The 20,804-nt window shown below is 57.9% G+C and overlaps 2 protein-coding genes across 5 annotated transcripts; one reads left to right on the top strand and one right to left on the bottom strand.

Annotated features, from left to right (window-relative positions):
* Window positions 1-1,900: 1,900 nt before the first annotated feature.
* LOC119142506 (myosin regulatory light chain 2A, cardiac muscle isoform-like) lies at window positions 1,901-4,803 on the top strand. 2 transcript variants are annotated; one of them, XM_037375547.1, is made up of 5 exons: window positions 1,901-2,136; window positions 3,017-3,121; window positions 4,329-4,404; window positions 4,487-4,535; window positions 4,646-4,801. In XM_037375547.1, the coding sequence occupies exons 1-5, from the start codon at window positions 2,073-2,075 to the stop codon at window positions 4,739-4,741; spliced, it is 390 nt and encodes a 129-aa protein (XP_037231444.1). In that variant the 5' UTR covers window positions 1,901-2,072; the 3' UTR covers window positions 4,742-4,801. The 2 variants fall into 2 exon arrangements, with proteins under 2 accessions (XP_037231444.1, XP_037231443.1); XM_037375546.1 differs by lacking the exons at window positions 1,901-2,136; window positions 3,017-3,121 and having other exon boundaries at window positions 3,133-4,404; window positions 4,646-4,803.
* Window positions 4,804-6,372: 1,569 nt separating this feature from the next.
* LOC119142503 (coiled-coil domain-containing protein 63-like) lies at window positions 6,373-14,007 on the bottom strand. Of its 3 annotated transcripts, XM_037375542.1 has the most exons (12): window positions 13,627-13,645; window positions 12,708-12,797; window positions 12,125-12,288; window positions 11,796-11,985; window positions 10,545-10,664; window positions 9,881-10,062; window positions 9,147-9,328; window positions 8,411-8,631; window positions 7,881-7,955; window positions 7,286-7,478; window positions 6,713-6,910; window positions 6,373-6,530 (listed from the first exon to the last, which is right to left on the bottom strand). In XM_037375542.1, exons 2-12 carry the CDS (start codon window positions 12,717-12,719, stop codon window positions 6,415-6,417), a joined length of 1,653 nt encoding a protein of 550 aa, XP_037231439.1. In that variant the 5' UTR covers window positions 12,720-12,797; window positions 13,627-13,645; the 3' UTR covers window positions 6,373-6,414. The 3 variants fall into 3 exon arrangements, with proteins under 3 accessions (XP_037231439.1, XP_037231437.1, XP_037231438.1); XM_037375540.1 differs by lacking the exon at window positions 12,125-12,288 and having other exon boundaries at window positions 13,634-14,007; XM_037375541.1 differs by lacking the exon at window positions 13,627-13,645 and having other exon boundaries at window positions 12,708-12,824.
* Window positions 14,008-20,804: the final 6,797 nt, after the last annotated feature.

Raw genomic sequence — 20,804 nt, 5'->3', positions numbered from 1 at the left:
AAGCGGAGCTGGGTCCTGGGGTCTGGAAGACCCTGGCAGGGGCTCCCCTGCCTACCCCGTGCCCCCTGCAGCAGGGTCTCTGCCTCCTGCAGCCGAGAGGCCAGGGTCAGCCCAGCGATGCCAGCGATGCCCGGCTCTGCCTGGCCCAGGGAGGCAGGAGCCATGCTCCGTAGCGGGGCACCAGCTGTTCCAGCCTCTGTGCCGTGCTCTCCCAAATGGTTTGAAGTGTTGCACAGCACGGCAGCCCATCACCGCGGCTGCTGTAACTTCATGGCAGCCTGCCCTCTCCCTCCTACCCTTCTCCCTGTCTCGCTCCTCCCTGCACCTCCCCCTTCTGCTCCTTTCCCTTCTGTCCCTCCCATTCCCTGCCCTCTCCCCTCATCCCTCTTCCCCTGCCCCTCTCCCTGCCCTCGCCCCCCACACTGTCCTCTCCCCCTGCCCCTTTCTCCCTGCCCCTCTCCCCAAATTTCTTCCTGCCCTCACCCCTCTCCCTGCTTTCTCCCTTCCCTGCCTTCTCCCCTCCCCTCTCCCTGCCTTCTCATTTCCCCTCTCCCTGCCCTCCCTCTCCCCTTGCCCCATCACCTCTCCCTGCCCTGCCCTCTCTCCCCCTGCCCCCCTCCCCTCGCCCTGCTCCCCCATCTCCCCTGCCCCTCCCCTCTCCCTGCCCTGCCCTCTCCCCCCTTCCCCCTCCCCTCTCCCTGCCCTCCCATCTCCCCCGACCCCTCCCCTCTCCCTGCCCCTCCCATCTCCCCTGCCCCTCCCCTCCCCCTGCCATCCCATCTCCCCTTTGCCCCCTCCCCTCTCCCTGCTCCCCATCTCCCCTGCCCCTCCCCTCTCCTGCCCTCCCCTCACTCCCCCTGCCCCTCCCCTCTCCCTGCCCTCCCATCTCCCCCTGCACCCTCCCTCTCCCTGCCCCCCATCTCCCCCTGCCCCCTCCCTCTCCCTGCCCTCCCATCTCCCCCGACCCCTCCCCTCTCCCTGCCCTCCCATCTCCCCCGACCCTTCCCCTCTCGCTGCCCCGCCGGGGACCAAGCAGCGCCCGCAACGCGCCCCGCTACAATGGCGCCACCTGGCGGCGGCCGCCGCGCTGCAGCGCGTCCCAGCGGGCCGGGGCGGGGGCGCACGGGGGGCACTGCGGGGGCTGGGGCGGCACCCGAGCGGGACACTAAGGGACAGGGGGGCGCAGGGGGGCACAGGAGCGCAGGCTGAGCCGCCTCGGGGGGCACAGCGCCCCTCCGCCTCCCCTCGGTGCCCACCGCAGCTCCCGCAGCGCGTGCACTGAGCTGTGCCTGGCCTCAGCCCTCGGTGCCCCCGGGTGCCTGGGTCCCCCCACCGGCCACGCTTCTGCCGCGGCTACTTATTTTCAGGCACATGCCCCCTACAATTAGCACATGCGCTTTAATTAATTTGCCTTTTTGACTGCTTTGCCCAAATTATCTCGACTGCGGTGCGTCTGGGCGTGCGCATGGCAGATAACGCTGCTATTTCTGGCTCGGGAGGCCAGCACAGCTGCATCGTCCTGGGGCCACATCCCGCGCCCAGCACGGGGCACATCCCTGGGACAGGCCACAGCCCAGGGATGGGGGTATTCTCCATCCTCGTCCCCGTGACCTGCCTTGTCCCCGGCCCAGCCGGCCCCTGGTTTTGTGGGTGGCAGCTCTTCCCCAGACCCCTGAGCTGGGCAGATCCTCCTGGTTATTGCCGCAGTCCGAGTGAAAATGGAGCTCAATCAGGCAAAGATGCTAAATTAAGTCTGTTTGGAACAAGCTGTTAAACATGCAAACCTTCTGAACACGAAGGAGAGATGGATAAAACCCTCCCAGAGCTCCCAAAGATGCCTGCCAGCAGAAGGGGATGCAGGGAGGGAGTGCAAGGAAAGGGAAGGATGCCCCAAGCCCCCCTGCAATGGCAGCTGAGGTGCAGGGACGTGGCTGAGGGCACAGAAGCCGTCTGTGGCAGAGGAGATGGCCTCCGGCCACCAGCCAGCACTGGGACACATGGGCCAACCCCACAAGCCCCCTTGGCGTGAACTCCAGGGACAGGGTGGCCACCGGCACCAGCTTTAAAACATCATGGATCAGAACCGGGATGGCTTCGTCAACAAGGCAGATCTGAGAGACACGTTTGCTGCACTCGGTGAGCCCCCTTTTAGGACCTTCCCCAGGAGCTTCAACAACGTTAGACTTACTAAGTGAGAAACCAGCTGTGAGCCCCCCTTTAGCCAAGCCCCGGCAGTTAACTGGATCTCCTGTTTTGCTGGAAACTGCCTGATCCAAACCCAGTTCTGTTAGGGAGTGAGATCCCACGCCGGGTGACTCGGAGCAGCTCCTGCAGCAGCGGGTGGTTTATCCCGTAGGTACCAGAGAGAGCCAGCTCCTGGGTCACACAGCCAAATGCTCCCTGCCTGGCTGTGCCCGTCCCACAGCATCCCTGGGTGTACGGGCGTTACAGGGATTGACGGGGTTTGTAGGAAGCTCTGAAGTTGCAACCTTGGCTCTCCCGTCGTGGAGGTCAGCACGAAGCAGCGATGGGGCTGGGGAGTCCCAAAGACACCCCAAGCTCAGGGAAGAGGACGCAGGCATTCAGTCCTGTTCGTTTCTGGCACTGGGGGCCAGGGGGAACCACAGTGCTGGTGGGTTTGACCCAAAACAGCTTCTGAGGAGGGCTGAAGGAGGCTGATCCATGGGGCCGTGCAGGAGGGAAGCGGCACAGCTCAGTCCTTTGCAGCCTTCTTTGCTGTGATCCTGCAGCCCGAGAAACCAGAGCTGGACATGTCCAGCCCACCCACCCTCAGCCAGCACGTGATTCTCCCATCATCGCTTCTGCTACTGCCATTCCTTATCAAAGGTGGCTCCCCAGGGCTGTGCCGCTTCCCTCGGCTGGGGGCAAAATCCTCCAGGGGAAGGCTCCTGTGCTGTGTCTTCTAGCCCCCAGTATGTAGAGCGGAGCGCAGAGGTCTGCATGAATTTGCAGCAGGACGTGGACACACAAGTCGCCCAACGCTGCTCTCCCCTAGGACGCCTGAATGTGAAAAACGAGGAGATCGATGAGATGATCAAGGAGGCACCCGGCCCCATCAACTTCACTGTGTTCCTCACCATGTTTGGAGAGAAACTGAAAGGTGAGGGGGCACCCGGGAAGCTGGCGGGGTTGGTGGGCACCCACACCATCACTAATATCCCGTCCCACGTGGGGAGGCCACCCAGCTCCCAGGATCTCCATCACCATTCCAGGCGAGACCCATCAGAGACTCCTTGGAGGCCTCAGATGGGAGCTGCTCAAGGAAAGGCAGGTGGCACCGACTGCCATGCTGCGGTGTGCAGAGCTTGGGGAGTGGGTCAGAGCAAAGATGCCTCCCACGCCACGGCCAAGAGGTGACACCTAGGGACAACCCGGGGATACCTGTGAAATGATCTCCCTCACCCACCCCTCCCACACCCTTTAGTGCCACCTTCTCCCAGTTGCAACACAGGGACCCCCCCAGAGACAGAGGCTTTGTTGGGACCATAACCAGCAAGAACCCCTCTCCCCAAGAGCTCCAGTCTTTGTCCTCCAAATCGTGGCCTTGGGCACTACCCCCGCCTCCCCATCCCAAGGCACCACAGCTAGGACAAACTCAGCGCCATGTACCCTGAGCAGCTGTCCCCAGGCAGGTCCCTGCACCCCAAAACTCGTGCCAACCTGCCATACCAACAGTCCCAAAGGCAGGGCTGGGGCTGCCCATGCAGAGAGCTGGATCTCATCCCATGTCTCCCCAGCCGCTTGCGGGGGAGGAGCAGGTCCCCATGCCTCAGTTTCCACAGCCGTTTAAAAAAACCAACAGGCTGTGCTGCTGCTGTCCCTCCAGAAAAAAGGGGCCAGGAGATCTTGCAGTGCCTCTGAGCCTGCTGACAGCAACGGTGCCACCAAGTGCCACCCTGGCAAGGGCCCTACCTACAGCATGGGTTTGACCCAAGGGGCCCATCCAGCTGCACCCTGTATCACTTACACAAGCCAAGGCACGCAGCCCCCCGGCAGATCTGCAGAAGGCTACGAGGCCCCACGAGTCTGTGCCTGGAGCTCTATAAATACACCCAAAAGATTAGATAGCTGCCGGACGCCAGGGCGGTGGTGACACCGCCTGCTCTGTGGGCACACCATGGCCCTATGTCTGCTCCTCTACATGCCACCACCCACGGTCGAGGTCCCAGCTGCAGGGTCAGCATTCCTGTGGGCCCCCCACTTCCCAGCCTGGCCCTCACCTTCTCCCCAAAGGCTGGGAGAAGCAGGAGGCTGCAGCTGGCTTCCTCCACCGCCACCTCCAACGGCTGTGGCCATGTCACCCGCAGGTGCTGACCCGGAGGAGACAATCCTGAATGCATTCAAGGTGTTCGATCCAGAGGGGAAAGGCCTGAAATCTGCCTAGTGAGTAAGGGGTGCCTCGACGGGGGGCAGGGGGGTGTCCTCACCGAGGCCTCCCTGGTGCTCACCGTGCTCTTGTTTGCAGCATCAAAGAAATGCTGATGACGCAGGGCGAGAGGTTTTCCCAGGAAGAGGTACGAGCTCCTTCCCACCCTCCGCCAGCCTCCTGTGCCCTCCACCCCGACAGACCCCCAGCCACAAAGCCCTTCTGCGCTGCCTTTTCAACCCGTTTGTTTCCCGGCAGGTCGATCAGATGTTCGCAGCCTTCCCTCCGGACATTTCTGGCAACCTGGACTATAAAAACCTTGTCCACATCATTACGCACGGTGAAGAGGACTAGCCCACGCTCGGCACTGGGGCTGGCAGGATCACCTCTGTCTGGGGTGCACGGGGGGCGGGGGGACCCTTTACCTCTCCCCTTGGGGAATGCGTCAATGGCATCCACATTAAACTGCCCTTGGCAAGAGGAAACCCAGCCGCTGGTGTGAGCGGTGCTTGGGCTGGCGTGGTGTGTCTGCGCAGTGTGGCTGTGCCCGGCGGGAGCCCCCGTGCCCTCCCAGACCCCCCTGCCCCAGGAATGTCCCTGGGGACAGAGACTCTTCAGGCAGCCCGGTAGAGGGGACAAACTGAGGATTCCTGCCTGCTTCTCTCCCTTCCGTGCAGGGAAGCACACGGGAGCCACGGGCTGAGTCACAAGAGCTGTGATAATCCCTTCCTCATAAGCTGGAGTGCGTGGCCAGCTCCTTCCCAGGGACTCGGCAAACCCAGAGATCCCTGGAGGGCAGAAGCACGAGACAGCGCTGGAGGCTGCAGCAGGGCTGTGTTTTGTAGACCTGGTGTTGCTTACTCAGCTCTGGGGTGAAGGGGAACAGAGGAGGTGCTGAAGGTGAGCAAAGGGCATCTGCGGCCCAGGTTGCAGGGTGCGGCCAGTTCAAGGCGATGAGCAAAATCCCCAGCCAGCACATTGCTCCTGAGGTTGCTCTTTGCCGTTATCCCGGAGACTCTGATGAGCTAACAAGCCAGCCATCCAGTTCCAGGCTAATTCACAGCCAGACGGACAGGCTCTGAGGATGCATTTACTTGGAAATGATTTTCATGGCAGAAAGCAGAATGTGGCACTAGGTAAGAAAAATCACAACCGAGGGCAGAGCGATGCTGGGAAGGCACTGAAGCCTGAGGCTCCCGGCGGGGCTGGGGGAAGCTCCCAGGGATTTTCATCCCATTCCTGCATGATCAACAGCTCCGTGGGATAATAACCCCCACCTCTCCAGGGATGAAGCTGTCACTGTCTCGGTGGCCCTGACTGTCTCATACTGCAGATCCCTCCTCTCTGGTTCGCTTCTCTTCACCCTCAGCAGAAATAGGGCCAAAGCTCCAGTTTCTAGTGTGTCTGCGCAGTGCGGCTGTGCCCGGCGGGAGCCCCCGCGCCCTCCCAGACCCCCCTGCCCCAGCCTCCCGGCCCCTGCACATCACCCTCGCGTGCCCTCTCCTCCCCTTGCCTCCTCGGTTCCCAGCGTGGCCCAGCTCCCAGACCCAAACAGGCTGTTTCACGCAGGGCTGGTGGCTAGCAGCCACCTGGTCCCACCAGCCCAGGACCAGCGCTGAGCTCAGCTTTCCTTCAGGCAGCAGAGAGCTGCCGGCTTCTCCCAGCTTAGCAGGCAAAGCCCCGCGAGCCCGCTCTGCATCCCCCCGTGGCCTCACCAAGCCCCTCGGGCAGGCATGGTGCAGGACCGGGACTGTGGTCACCATGTCCCCGGTGCACCACTCCCGCGATGCCCAGCTGCGGGAAGCGCGTGGCGTTGAGCAACGGCAACGGCCCCCCCGCCGGAGAGCAGCTGTTCCCACCCCCGGCCATGGCTGCTGTCAGCAGTGGGCCAAGCCGTGCCGAAATATCAGCCGGCAAGCTTTTGAAGCCCGCAGAAGGTGTTGGGAGATGGAAGGATGTCCAGGGCGCAGAAGCAGAGGGGCAGCTGAGGAGCGGAACTGTTTATTTCATCCCTCCGTGCCGGGCTCTCACTCCTTGAGGCTCTTGCTCCCCTTCTTGGCGGCAGCGGCAGCGTGGCCCAGCTCCTTCTCGCAGCTCTGGAGGACCAGCTGGTGCAGCTGCCCGTGGCCCAGCGGCACCTCCCCTGCCCAAGAAAAGGACACCCGTGTCTGCCGGCACAGGCCTTATAGATGTGGTGGGGTGGGACAGGCCGGTGGGGATTGGCTGGGGAGGAGAGGTGGCAGCGGGGGATTGGCCAGGCGGCCATGAGGGGGTTGTGGATTGGCTGTCTGCCTGGCCGTAGCCCCTCCCTCCCACCTCACTCACAGGCGGCGATGTCGGCGGGGGTGCTGTCCAGGGCGGGGGGCGGCGGGCAGAGCCGGGCCCGATCCATCACCCACGGGAGGCTGGTGGTGCCCAGGAGCGGGCTGGCGAAGGGCTGGGCCGGCTGCGAGCCCTCAGCCCGCGTGTAGCGCAGGACGCTCTCCATCAGCAGGAGCTCGTTGGTCTCCTTCTCCACGAGACCTGGGTGGGAGGGAATGCTGTCCCACAGGGCCCCTCCACCGGGCCCTGCCCAAACGCCGCCCCGGCGGTCTGCTGGGCACAGGACCCATGGATTCCCCCCAGGCAGTGCCGTCAGGCTCCCCAGGGGCGAGGGGTCAAGGCTGGGTCCCACACCCAGAGCCAACATGGGGGCCTGGGGGGTCCACCGGGGTGGTTCTACGTCCCGGTTGGCTCCTGAATTTCCTGGGGATTTGGCATCGCAAATTCCCATTAGGGACACCCGTGCATGACGGGGTGGGGGCAGGAAACCAGCTCAATCTAAACACGGGGCAAGCAGGGGGTGGACAGACAAGGTCTGGGCCATGTGGCAAGCGAAGGCGGGCAGCCCTGACCCACCTAAAATCCGCGTCAGATTCCCATCCGTGATCTGCCCATTTTCTCCAAGCTGCTCCGTTGTCTTCGTAGCATCGCCACCGATTACTTCCAAAAGGGCCTCCACGCCACATTTGATCTGGCCCAGGACTCTGCTGCTCTCTTTGCATCTCTCTTCGCACCAGTTGGCTTCCCTCGTGGTTTCCGCTAGTTTTTCCTATCCGCAAAGGTTTTGCCAGGTGTCACAACAGCCCCCTGCTCGCGCCCCCCCACCCCCAAGTCCTGGCCAAGTCCAGTCCGGACACTGGAGGCGGCCCAGGAGGGGCTGTGGGATGCTCCCATCCCTGCAGGGGAAAGGCTCTGTGAAGGGGATCCCAAGCTCCCCATGCCACAGCCCAGGCCCCAGGTGCCAGAGAACCAGGGCTGGCAGAAGCCCTGCAGTCACCCTCTCATCATGCACTGGGAGACAGGGCTGCCAAAGCCAATGCAGGGCCCTTTTCTGCCCATGCCTCTCCAGCCGTTGCCCAGAGCGGTGTTGACGGGACCACACTCGCTAGGACACATGCCGGGACACACAGGCTTCTGCTGCCCTGGCAGAGGGAAATCCCGGCTGCCATACCTCCAGCTCCTGCAGGACATGGAAGTTGCCCGTCTCTGCGTCCTCCCGGTCCATCATAAGGGTCGTAATTTCGTCCTGTGTAAACACAAGCACATGGAGGGCATACTGGCTGAATGCTCACCAGATGTGCCCAAGAGAGGCTGGGGACCATCCCTCCACCCTGGGAGCAGGGACATCCCACTTGACCCCTCTGGGGACCACTGTCCCCAGGGCAGGAGGACAAGTCATGACCCCCCTTCTCACTCCAGCCAGCCCCACTCAAGGCCGAGGCAGCTCTTGGCCCTCCTGCATACTGCTGGGTACACGGTGGCAGCACTGAGACACTTTTAGCTCTGAGAACACAGCCTTCTGTCTGTGGGAGTTCTATTTTGGGCTACCGCTTTGCATTCCCCTAATCCCACCCGTGTGGCAGGCTGTGAGCTGGGCTCCGCTGTGAGCAGCGAGGCCGGACACATGGGAGAGGAAAAAAACCCACGCCAGCCCCAAAGCACCAGCTGAGAAAGGGCAGACATGAAGAGCTTGGAAGAGACCTGGACATCCTTGATCCTCTGCTTCATCTTCTCCATCTCGTTCTTCAGCTCAGTGATGTAGATGAAGGAGGCAAAGTTCTTCCCCTCCTTTTCGATCAAGTTATCCACCAGGCGGTCAAAGTTCCCGTCCTCTGCCAGCTCCAGCAGGCGCCTGTAAGCCACCTCCTGGCTCTCGAAGCTCTCCATTTGGCTCTGCTTGGCCCACTGGGCTGCCTTCAGGGCTGAGGGAGAGATGGAAAAAGAGGCCTGGCTGTGCGTGTCCCTGCAGGGCTCCCTTTGCAGAGCCTTTCCCTGCAGGTGCCCTGAGGTTTGGCGTGGGGCCTGGGGCCAGAGGGGCAGAGAGTGTCTTTATTTCACCCAAAACTAAGCAGGGAGCTCCCTGTCCTCATGGGAACGGGGCAAACACGGTGGGATCCTTCCCCAAGAGGACAAAAGGAGCCATAGGGGCAGCTCCCTGCCTCCCCACCCCTCCCTCTGCCCCAAGGGCACCCCAAGACACATGATGCTGGGTGCTTTCACTTGGTTATCACTCTTCATCCTTTCCACTTGTAGGCTGAAGGCTGGGTGAAGGAGCCTGCAGGCAGGGGACAGGTCCCGCCTTTGGGGTGCAGAGCTATGGGGAGAGGTCCCGCCTTTGGGGTGCAGAGCCATAAGCTTCTATACGCAACCCCCTTGGGCAACTCTGCCAACTCCTGGCTTGTGCTACCAGTTGCAGGTATTCTCTCTCATCTGGTACCTTTTCTCTTTTTGGCCACTTCCTCCAATTCCGAGCGATCTCTGCACTTGGTCAGCATGAAGTTTTTCAGTTTGTTCTCCTTTTCTAGGGCACGCTTCTGCTCCTGCAGCTCAACATTGCGCTGGACTGTGTCTTCTATGTGTCTTTTGTTCAAGGCTGCAATCCTTGCCAGAGCCCCCATCCTGAGCACAGAGAGCAGCAGGTTACACCACGGGAAGGTATAAGGATTTGTAGTCCTGCCCATTCCCATGCATCTCTGTGCCTGGCCGAGCAAAACCCCCGTGATGCTGTGCACGCTGGCCGGCTCCCATGCAGATGCAGCTGCGTTAGCCCGAGGCCAGCAGCAGCTAACACAGCTCTGGCTGGGGGTTTGTACTCGGACACAGCACCCAGCTGTGGCAGCCAAGCTCACTTTGCCTGGAGCTGGCTGGTCTCTGCTCCAGGTCTGCTGCACCCTCCCATGCAGGCTGAGATGGGACTCGGGGGGAAAGAGGCTGCTCCATAGGGCAGTTCACCACATCCTGAGAAACATCTGGCATAGGCGGAGTAAACCCCCCTGGGGGTACTGGTCTCCCTGCACTGACCAAGCACCAAAGCCTTAGCACCCAGCTCTAGACAACAGCGGGTGCATCCTCTCTCTGAAGTTGCAGATGGCCTCTCTTTACATCGACACCCGTCGCTGGCATTGCCCACCAGCGCCAAGTTTGCCACAGAGGGTTCACAAGGCCACGTACCGCTGCTTGTAGCCTTGTGTGCACTGCTCAGCGGCACTGTTCATCCTTCTCCTCTGCTGAGCCAGCTTCTTATGGAGCTTCAAGGAGAGCTTGCCCAAAAGAGCTTTCTGGATTTGCAGCTTTTCAATCTCTTCTCGGAGCTCTTTGTTTCTGGACAGGATGGTATGGAAATGGACGGTGACCTGGGGAGAGGCAAGCAAAAGGTTTGAAGCTGGTGCGGGACTTGGGGGCGTCAGGTTTCTGCTGAAAGACCTTGACCACGGCTGGGACAAATCTCTTCTCTGAAGTTGCTCCTGTACTATCCCCCTCCCCAAGACAGGGGAGGTAACAGCAGGCTAGGCTGATCATGGCACAGACCAGGAGCTGGTGGTGTCCAAGGCAAGGTGGCTGCAGGCAGCTCAGGTTTATCACTAAACAGGTGCAGACCTTCAGGCTTCTTGGCATGGCCCAAGTGCTGCATTTGGCTCACCAAGCTTGAAGGAGCCTTTGAGATACTCTGGGAGCAAGCAGGCCAGAGGAACGAGCCAGCTCCTCCTTTATGCAGTTTGTCTCAACCAAATGCATCTGCAGCATTACACTTGGTCCTGGCCAAAAAGGGGGTTGCACACAGGCCCCAGCGTGGCCCCACACATGGTCTCCGGAGGTCTGCAAAATGTTTGCTTACGTTGTTTAGATGCAGCTCCAGTGTCTCAATCTGCTTTTGCAGCTGTTTGCTACTGTTTGCTTGCTTCGCCTTCACTGCCGCCCGGTTTTGCCTCGCCATCTTTTTTTCCAGCTCTAGTATCTGCACGTACAGGTTAGAAAAAAGAAAGAGAGGGGAAAAAAAAGTCAGTATAATCTCCACCCCTACGTTCTGGACTCTTGGCAGGACACTTAGCCAAAGAAAATACCCTGTTGACCTGAACTACAGCAACCATGTCATTAAGGAGCTCACAGTTACAGCGGCAGCTTTAATCCCAAGGGATCCCACCCTGCACACTCAAGAAACATACGCTGTAACTAGGAATGGGTTTATTTTCGTGTGGCAAAGGAAACGCAGCTGCCTCTGGAGGGAAATTCAGCAGGTGCTGAAGGCGGCACAGCAGCACTCTGTGCCGAGCAGAAGAGGCAAGGAGGGTGGCTTTTTGGTAGGGGTAGAGTGCTGGCCAGACAGGGGTCTGCGCAGCACTCCCTGGGAATGAGTGGAGGAAAACTTTTGTCAGAAGTGGGCAGCTGCCAGAGGAAATAAATCCATGAGAAGAGCGAAGTAGTTGGAGAACAACGAAGCCGGGGGCAGGTGGGAGAGGTATGACTCAGCCAAGAGATCCCTGATTGAAAGCTAACCCTGTTGCGGAAAACTCTACAGCACATCTAGCACCTGCAAACCACCTGAGCATGTTCCCTGGCTTCCGTCATGGGTGGCTTGTCCAGAGCAGAAAGCTGCAGGGACCTGTCACTTCTGTAGCCCTGGGTTGCCCTGGGCATGCCACCCCACCACTGACCAAACCCAACCAGACTGTCCTCAGGAGAAGTGATGGGACATCCCTTAGATGTTGCTGCTCCTCTATTTCCCATGTCTCAGGCAGCACAACTGACTGTTCCAGTTTTGTCTTTTTTTTTTTTCCATGAGGGAAAAAAAAACCCTCAAGGGACAAGCAGAGGGATGTTGTGTGACCCCAGGCAGGCGCGTGCCGTCAAAGAGCAGCTGCAGAGACCCGTGGGACAAGAAGGTGGTTGAGAGTCAGACCTTACGTTTCCAGCCAGTGCTGACTTGAATGGGAGCCTGGCTCTGCCCGCTTGGCATTGTCTTGTGGTTTTTGCCAGGAGGCAGCATTATATTCCAAAGCCTGAACCAAGTGCGTTTTACATAGGGTTGACTCTGTGACTCTGCACTGCTCTACCGTGCTCAGCCAGGGAACGCTCCAGATGCTCTTACCTCCTTGTCCAGCTCCGCTAACAGGGCTTTTCTGTCTTTAATCAGGGAATCACACTGATATTTGGTCTGCAAAAGGCCTTGGAGCCCCGTACAATTCCTCTCATCCCGCATCCTATTTCTTGGGGATGGGATCTGGCTCGGCGTTAATAACACCTCTTTGCGTTCTTGAGTCAGCGACGCTATTTCTTTTCTGTAAAAACACAACGACAAATGACCTTTAGCACATCCCACCTGCAATACCGGAGCAAGTCCTCACCCCTCCTCACTTCAGCACCGGGGTCCCCAGATCTCGGCATGGAGGAACTTTCCAAACACAAAGCTGCACTCACTCCTGAGCCTGCATTTGCTGCCTCACGTTGGCACTGTAAGATTTCCTCTTCTCCGCTGCTCTCTGAAACTCTCTCTGCAGTCTCCTGAACTCGGCTTCAGACACCTTTTTTTTCTCCATCGCGGGCACGTCCAAAACCTTCTGCTCCAGAGAGGGCTCTCCCCACTGCCACAGGGAGGGAGAGCTTGGTCACTTGAGCAAACACGACCAGCAGCGGTAGACAGCAGAGCTGGACACTGGGGAGCGGGTGGATGGCACCACCACCTCCAGCCGTTTGTCACCACCTTCAGCTCTTCGCTGCCACCCAGTATTCATGACGTCACAATATGCCTGACCACCCAAAACACTGAGTCATCCAAACCAACTCCATGAGAGCTGCCGAGCCGCCTCACAGCTTCGTGCCCAGCACAGGAGGGCTGCAGAATTAGTCCCCCCACCACCCAACACTGCCGGCCAAAGCAAGCCTGGCTCCCCACCGCCTGCCCGGCTGACCGCACCGCCACGTTTATTTCTGCAGGGGAGGTCCCCGTGGCAGACCTGCACCTGCAGAGAAGTTCACCTTGGGTTTGTGCTTCACTTTATACCTTGGAGTCCATCGTTTCTTCCAGCTAACTCTGCTGGTTGCTCTGCAGACGCCTCGGGAAGGGGATGATGGAGCCTCTGCGGGGACAGACCTGCTTCCCAAGGGGAGAAATGAAACGCTGGTTAAGGGGGTGTTTGTGTCCCCCTGCCCGTCCCTCAGCACCCGCTCGCGTGTTTGGCACATGAGGAAACCATCACAGACGGCTGCGCGATGAATAAAAGGAGAGCATCCGTAGTGATGTCATCGCAAAACACACTCCTCCTGTTGAGTTTATAAGTAGGGGAAGAACAGATGGTTTGAGCTGTTCCACCCTGTCCAGTACCTGGGTTTCCACAGAAATCCCGGCGAGGCCAAGGCCCCCCATGCCGGCGGGCAGAGCCCCCGGGGAGCGTAAGTGGGGGATATCGCCTGGATTCAGCCCCTGTCCCGCCGCAGGCAGGGAAGGCGCTGGGGCTGACCACGCAGCCCTCACCCCCACCGCTGGTCCCCCCCAGCCCTGCTGCAGCCCCCCGGGCTCCCCTCTTGCCCCCAGCGCTGCTCACCCCACCGCAGGGTGCTGCGGTTCCTCTCCAGCCAGGGGATGGGACCACGGTGGCAGTCAGATATTCCCAAAGAGCAGCCCCCTGCCTCCCACGGGAAGTGCAGGAGAGAGGAGAGCCTGGCAGGGAGCCAGCCCTGCTCCCTGCCCCAGGCTCTGTGGAACAGGCACTGGCCCCGTTGCCAGGTCCCACCGCAGCATGGATGGGGTCTCCATTGTGACTGTCACCAAGGGGGCGGCCGGGGCACCCCCACCCACCCCATGGGCAGCGCTGGGAGCCCACGCGAAACAGACCCAAGTGGTTTCCGTGTCCCACAGCCAGCCCTGAAGCATGTGCTCCAGCATCTCCCTGGCTGCATGTCCACAGCAAGCAGAAACCCACATTTTACCCGTTCTTGCTTCCCTTTGCTGCTCTCTGAAACTCTCCCTGCAGTCTCCTGAAGTCGGCTTCAGACACCTTTTTTTTTTCTCCATCGTGGGCAATTCCAAAACCTTCTGCTCCAGAGAGGGATCTGCCCAGGGCCACAGGGAGGGAGAGCTTGGTCACTTGAGCAAACACGACCAGCAGTGGTAGACAGCAGAGCGGCAGGGTTAGAGACCTTATCCTCCACATCACCCCTGGTCCAGAGGGATGCCCAAGGCAAAGGATGCCCCAGGGCAAAGCAGCAGCTCACAATGGCATGCCCAAGCTGTGAGGACAAACCAGAAGGGAATGCAGGGATCAAGGGTGATTCCAGCCACAGATCCCTCCGAATCCTGTCCTACCGATTTGCCACAACGTTATGTAAGAGGAGCTTGGCTCCTGAAAACCTGCCAGGCTCACGAGCAGTGAGCAGCAAGGAGGAGGTGAGAATAGAAACAAATAAATCAGCACACGTGGCAGCTACCTCCACAGTGGACCACGTTTTCAAATGCTGCGTGTAAGCAGAAACTCCAGGTGTCCAAGAGCTGTCAGTGGGCTTGTTCTGCATTTTCAGGAGCGTAAGGGGAAGCAAAACCTTGATCAGCAAAGCCACCGCTCTCTGAACACTTGTTACCTGTCCCAGGGCTGGGAAGGCTTTGGTGCAGCAGCCTTTGGGAAGCCTGCAAGCACCTGCATGGGGGATTTCCCACATATTGCATCTGCATTTCAAAATCCCCAGCAGAACAAAGGAATCCCGGGGGGAGTGGAAGATCTCTTTCTCGCTCCCACATCTTGTGTTCAGTGATACGCCTCCCACTGGGGTCCACACAGGCAGAGCAGCCTTTGGACCAACAGCAAACCAACAGACCTTCATCTTATTTCCACTTTCCACTCCTCTGGCAGCCCTCCTGGTGCTCCTTTTTCATTGGTTTTAATTAGAGAAGCAGGTCATCCATGAAGCAGAGTTATGCTGGGGTAAAATCAAAGGAAGCAAAGAAACCAGCCGCGTCCCAGGCTGCTAATGTGCATTTCTGGCCAATGCACTGAGGAACATCCACAAAGTGTTTTCTTCAAGCCATGTGAAGCTGAAGCTACACAAAAATATCCCACTTCATCTTTCTGAGAAGCAGTTGCCTCTGCTTGTCTTGCAAGGTCTGCTCCACACCATGGGTCAATTCACATCCCTCTGTAACCACATCCAGGCAGCCTGAGGTGAGCTATGCAGGGAGCCACCCCGCTCCCCAGTGCCTCTCCCCTTGCACAACAAAGAGAAAAGGCAAAAAATATGCTCATCCCACCATAAAGCAGCTGAAGAAGGGCTGAAAATCCCTTTGCTGGATGTACAGCACTGGCTGACACCAGTTTTTCCTTTTCCCACCTTGTGAACAGCTCAGCTGAGCCCCATGGAAACCCGCAAGAACTTTCTAGCCGGTTATGAAACTCAGGTTTTGGCGGAGCATAGAGATTCCTGACCAAAGAGGGGAAGACGGGGGCTCCACTCCTTGCCAAAGCAGTGTCAACTGATCTGCTACTGCTGCTCTCCACTTAAAGTAGGACAAAGCCTCCTTTCGCGCTGTTTGTCCGCTTTTTCTAAGCGATGCAGCAGATGACCACCACGCTTGCCCAGGGATGCTCGACGGCAGACAGGAAATACCTTTCATCAGAAACCCATAAAGTACCTCAACTTTTTTTTATTTTTTTTAAAAAAACAAACATGGAGGGACGGAATAGCAAATCACATTTTGCCCATGTCCAAATAGCCTGTCTCAAAAATTTTGAAGCAGAAATCTTTTACCATTTTTTGTCAAACATGTCACTTGAACAAACTTGAGATGGACTTGTTCTCGTTGTTGACAGCATCTGTTGGTGGGAGATTTCAGACAGAGGCCAGCCGTTGAGACTGAAACCTTTGGCTCGGTGGAAATCAAGTCCTGGCTGGGGTGTGCAGGGTACACCAGTGAGAAGAGAGAGCACGACAAAATCTCCGACAGGCATCGTGCTGCTGGCTGTCTGGGAATGGAGCTGCATTCGGCCTCTGCACATGGTTTGAGCCCTTGGTGAGCCCCAAGGTGAAGCCAGAGGCTCAGGAGCAGCAGCCAGCCTCCTCGCCAGGTCGCACACAATGCATCTGCCTGCCTGCAGCTGGCAGGTTTTGTTACTGGAGGGAGATCATTGCACTGTATGTTTTGTAAATAAAATATGATACCAAGAAAACACCTGCCTGTGCGTCATCAGCTCCCTTCTGAACAGGACAGGAACCCCTACATCTCCAGATCAGCCTCGCAACATGTTCCAGCTGCTCTTCTTTTGCCTCACAAATTGGCACCGTCTAACCCCCAGACTCCGCAGCATCTGAAATTTGGGGGTCAGCAAAATATTTTCGTCATCAGAAGCAAGAAGCATGCATAAAAGCTTTATCTTGATTGTAACACAAGGAAATCTGGATGCAAACAGTAGGAGTTACGAAAACATCTAAATCCTGCCTGGGTATTGAGTTTGGAAAAATAATATTTGACCCACAAGTCACCTGCTCTTGTTTTTGCAGTGTTGGAACAGCCCGTGTAGATCTTTGTTTGAAATGTACACAAACACGTTGAATTTCATGGGCTTAGTAAATATGTAATCTAAGGCAAGGGGAAGTGTGGGTGACTCGCATTTCTTAGGATCCGCCTACATACAGGGATAAAATAATTATTTAATAAAATAATTTCATTATTATCTGCATATATATATGTGCATGTGTGTATATATAGTGTATATATGTATCATATTATACACACGATAGATGTATGTGTGTGCATATATTAGGTATATATATATATGTACAGAACAATAATGAAACAAACGCTCCTTATTTTGCTCCTGTATGTAGGTGGGTATTTATATATATTATATATATTTTTAAACATAGCCAGATTATGAGCAACTGTACAATAAACAAAGTGGCATGTGCATGAGATAGTGAGGACAAATCAGTGGGGAAAAATATTTTACATGGAGGCTTCCAAGGAATGTGACCAGAGTGGTGATTTCTTTGTGGCATTCTTGGTTAAGCCTCTTCTAACAAGAATTGACGGTGCTTTGGACCTTGCCTAATACAGTTCAGCAAGTGAGATATATTCTTTGCCCTGTCCACTGTCTTTTGAAGGGCCGGATCCTTCCTTCCAGAAGTAGGGTGTTCCCAGTGAAGTCTGCACCCTAGAAGGTGCTGAGCTCTCCCCTTCCACCTCATTTTCCCCAGCATTAACAGGAGTGAAAGGCACCCCACTAAAGGTGCTCAGACCCTCAAAGGACTTGGCCCTGGAGAGGGGGTAACAGCTGAAGGTTAAGAAGAAGATATTTCCAGCAAAGAAAACAAGGGCAGGAAGGTTCCTCTGGAAACACTGGACCAATTCCCCTTTTCAAATAACTCAGTTAAGTCCAAGAGAACTTGGCCCACACAATGAGAAAGGATTTGGTGCAAAAGAGCTGGGGTGGGTGGGTGTGGGGGTGGGTGTTGTTCCCTGGGAAGGTGCAGAACAAAAATAGATGTAAATCTGCAAAGGCTGTCACAATGAAGTACATCTGAAGTAACTCTATTGTCTTCAACGGGGTTACTTTGGGCTTACACCATCGTGACTAAGATCAGCGTCTCAGCTTGGGCATGCTCATTACAATAAGTGTTCGCTCGGGGAAGTCAAGCATTGCAGCTGCGTCTTGCAACGGGCAAGCGCCTGCCTTTCAGGTAGACTCTGCATCCTCTTCTCTCCTTCCTCCCGCCAGATCTAAGGGTGCTGAGGCTGCAAGTCCTTTGCTTTATCGCCCTCACGAAGCTGAACTCTGCTTGGGCCCCACCGCGGTAACAAGCTTTTATGAGTACTGTATAACTGCCGGCAGGGGGAATCTGGCACGCATAGTGGGAGCAATTCACGCGGGGAAGGGAGGGGAGGAAGAAAGAGGTTGTCACAGCCAGCCATTCAAATTAAAGTAGGAGTCAATAAGCAATTAAACAAGATTTCAGAGAAGCAAACGGAACTGTGAGGAGGGCCCACACAGCCCATCTCTCTTGCCCATGCCATCCAATTTATGAGCAGAACCTCATTTACCCGTTGGTAGCCAAGGTGCAGCTACATACGGGATAAAGTAACAGCAGAAGCATGAAACAAAAGAGCAAGACACTCTGGAAGGTGCAGGCTGTTTCTCTGTCCTTAAGTATTTCAAAGTGCTGTGCACTTCTTGAAGCCTTTGCAGGGGGAGACCCACGTATCTGAAGGCGCTCAGGAGCCGAAGGGCTTGCTCAGGCTGCACAAACTGCAGTGGGTGAGCGGGGCCGGGAGCTTGTGGCCCCGAGGCGAGCTGGCCACGGGCTCACTCTGCGAGCTGGCCACAAGCTCACCTTCCGAGCCGGGCCACCGGGCTCACCCTGCGAGCTGGCCACCAGGCTCACCCTGCGAGCTGGCCACCAGGCTCACCCTGCGAGCCGGCCACCAGGCTCACCCTGCGAGCCGGCCACAGGGCTCACCCTGCGAGCCGGCCACAGGGCTCACCCTGCGAGCCGGCACAGGGCTCACCTTCGAGCCGCCACCGGGCTCACCTTCGAGCCGGCCACCGGGCTCACCCTGCGAGCTGGCCACCGGGCTCACCTGCGAGCTGGCCACCGGCACCCAGCAGCGGGCACCCTGCGAGCTGGGCCACAGGTCAACCAGGCCAAGGCTTGCAGGGCAGGAAGGGGCCGCCACTGCTTCCCAGGTCCCACCACTCACCCCGCAGGCCATGGCTCCTCAGGCCGCAGCGCCCGTGAGGCAGATGGCGGCCACAGGTGTGATTTTGGTGCTGTTGGCCCTATTCTAGGGCTGGGGAAGCGGTGGATCCCCAGAGAGGGAGCGCACCCCTCACGCCAGCTGCCTCCTGCCAAGCTGCCGTCGCCTCACAGCTCAGCCTCCGTGCGGGTGCCCGGAGGAGGCTGTACTGACAGAAGGCCGACCCCAGCCGCCGCCCCCCGCCGTCAGCAGACGCCAAACGGTCGCGCTTCGCCAGGCCGGGCCGAACCCTGTGACCGCCCCGGTACCGTGTGGCGGCAGTGCCGCACTATTTCACCTCCCGTGAGCGGAAGTATTCTGCGAGAGCGGCACGTCTGCGAGTCGCTTCCCGCCCCGCGCTTCCCGCCCCGCGCTTCCCGCCCGGCCTGTAAAGGGTTCCCGGTGAGCCGCCCCCCCCTCGCAGTATCCGTGCGCCGGCCGAGCTCGCTGAGGAGACGGCGGCCATTTTGTTCAGGGCTGGGTCTTTGCTGAGAGCGGCGTCGAGCGGGGGAGCCGGGGGGGGGGGAAGAGCGAGAGGGAAGAAGGAGAGCGGGGAGGAGAGGAGGAAGGGGAGAAACGAGCCAGAACGAGGGGAGATGTGCCGGCCAAGCAGCGAGCGGAGGGAGGGGGAGCCGTGGGGAGGGATCTGCCCGTCCGCTGAGAGGCGATGGCAGATATAGACAAGCTCAACATCGACAGCATCATCCAACGGCTGCTGGAGGCTGAGGGTCGGGGACGGCACGGGGCAGGTGGCCATGGGGGGGGCGGCCGAGCCGGTGCCCGGGAGCCCATCGGTGCGGTGCCTCAGGGTCCCGCCTCAGCCGCCACCGCGGGTCCTGCCTGCCCGGTGAGGTCAGGGGGGCAAAATGGAGAGGCGCCGAGGCGCTTTGTCTCGCTGGGGCTCGCCTCTGCCACCGCCCCAGGCGGCTCTGCCTGTCAGTCCGAACATCTGCCTCAGCCCCTGTGTTTCCGAGCTGTTTGTGGCTTCGGGTCCCCTCTGTGCTCCTGGCGCAGTGTTGGCACCAGCCGCCTGCCCTCCTTCACCCCTGCCTCTAAGGAGGTGCTTCATTTAGGAGTGTTTACGTAGGGCACTGTTTAAAAAAACCTGGAGTTTTCTCTTAGCTTCCGCACATGTACGAGGGCTCTGTGCTTGGCTGAGTAGTCGTGGGGCTCTGGAAATGAGACCTAGCGTGTTTAAAGGGTCTGTTGAGGCAGCTTTCAGAAAGTCGGGAGGAGACTTGAGGATATCGTGGGTTTAGCTTTGATTAGCTGCTTGCATTAATGCTACCATAGGACTTTGGCTCATCGTTCGTATCATATGGTGACTTTTTAGGTGTGAGTAAGGGTCGGGTTTCGGCCTTTCAGACGGTCTGTGGAAGAGCTTATTTTCTTGTGTTGTCAGTGCTTTGGGTTGAAAAGAGGTGCTTGAGAGTTTATAAATCAAAGGAAAACCTAGAAGTTGCAGGGGCTACCTTCAGCATCATCCCTTCAGTTGCACGGGTCAGCACCGGACTAGGATTTTGGACTAATCTTTCTTAGGGCAAAAGGCAGAGAAGTAGCCAATGGCACAATTTCCAGACTGCCAGCAGGCACTGTTTTTGGTGGCTGTTAACACCTCCTCACCCTGGGGATGGTGGCAGCATGGAGCTGGGTTCTCCAGACACCGAAGAACGCCGTGGACTTTGCTCTATAGTGGATCAGAGAAGGAACACAAAAAGGACAGGCACCGTGGACTGTATTTTGAGGCTGGACTAGTCCAGCGAAGGGAGAGCAGGCTTTTGAGTCACCCAGTGGTATTGTTTCTGGAAAAATAATGTCCGCCCCTGCATCTCTACCTTTATTCTGAACTGGAGCTTGGGCCCTATTTCTGCTGAGGGTGAAGAGAAGCGAACCAGAGAGGAGGGATCTGCAGTATGAGGCAGTCAGGGCCACCGAGACAGAGTGACAGCTCATCCCTGGAGAGGTGGGGGTTATTATCCCACGGAGCTGTTGATCATGCAGGAATGGGATGAAAATCCCTGGGAGCTTCCCCCAGCCCCGCCGGGAGCCTCAGGCTTCAGTGCCTTCCCAGCATCGCTCTGCCCTCGGTTGTGATTTTTCTTACCTAGTGCCACATTCTGCTTTCTGCCATGAAAATCATTTCCAAGTAAATGCATCCTCAGAGCCTGTCTGTCTGGCTGTGAATTAGCCTGGAACTGGATGGCTGGCTTGTTAGCTCATCAGAGTCTCCGGGATAACGGCAAAGAGCAACCTCAGGAGCATGTGCTGGCTGGGGATTTTGCTCATCGCCTTGAACTGGCCGCACCTGCAACCTGGGCCGCAGATGCCCTTTGCTCACCTTCAGCACCTCCTCTGTTCCCCTTCACCCAGAGCTGAGTA

Source organism: Falco rusticolus, chromosome 1, assembly GCF_015220075.1.
Source record: "Falco rusticolus isolate bFalRus1 chromosome 1, bFalRus1.pri, whole genome shotgun sequence".
NCBI lineage: Eukaryota > Metazoa > Chordata > Aves > Falconiformes > Falconidae > Falco > Falco rusticolus.
Note: the sequence above shows the minus strand (reverse complement) of the source record. Positions and strands in the feature narration are given on the sequence as shown.

Bases quoted from the DNA above. Each gene is read 5' to 3' on its own strand.
- LOC119142506 (XM_037375546.1), top strand. From the start codon at position 4,139: ATGGCCCTATGTCTGCTCCTCTACATGCCACCACCCACGGTCGAGGTC. The intron at 4,405-4,486 runs GTGAGTAAGGGG...TCTTGTTTGCAG, and splicing joins AAAGGCCTGAAATCTGCCTA to CATCAAAGAAATGCTGATGA. The intron at 4,536-4,645 runs GTACGAGCTCCT...GTTTCCCGGCAG, and splicing joins AGAGGTTTTCCCAGGAAGAG to GTCGATCAGATGTTCGCAGC.
- LOC119142503 (XM_037375540.1), bottom strand. From the start codon at position 13,857: ATGTGGAGGATAAGGTCTCTAACCCTGCCGCTCTGCTGTCTACCACTG. The intron at 10,063-10,544 runs GTAAGCAAACAT...GCCTCTCCCCAG, and splicing joins TGGAGCTGCATCTAAACAAC to GTCACCGTCCATTTCCATAC. The intron at 9,329-9,880 runs GTACGTGGCCTT...CTCTGTGCTCAG, and splicing joins ACACAAGGCTACAAGCAGCG to GATGGGGGCTCTGGCAAGGA.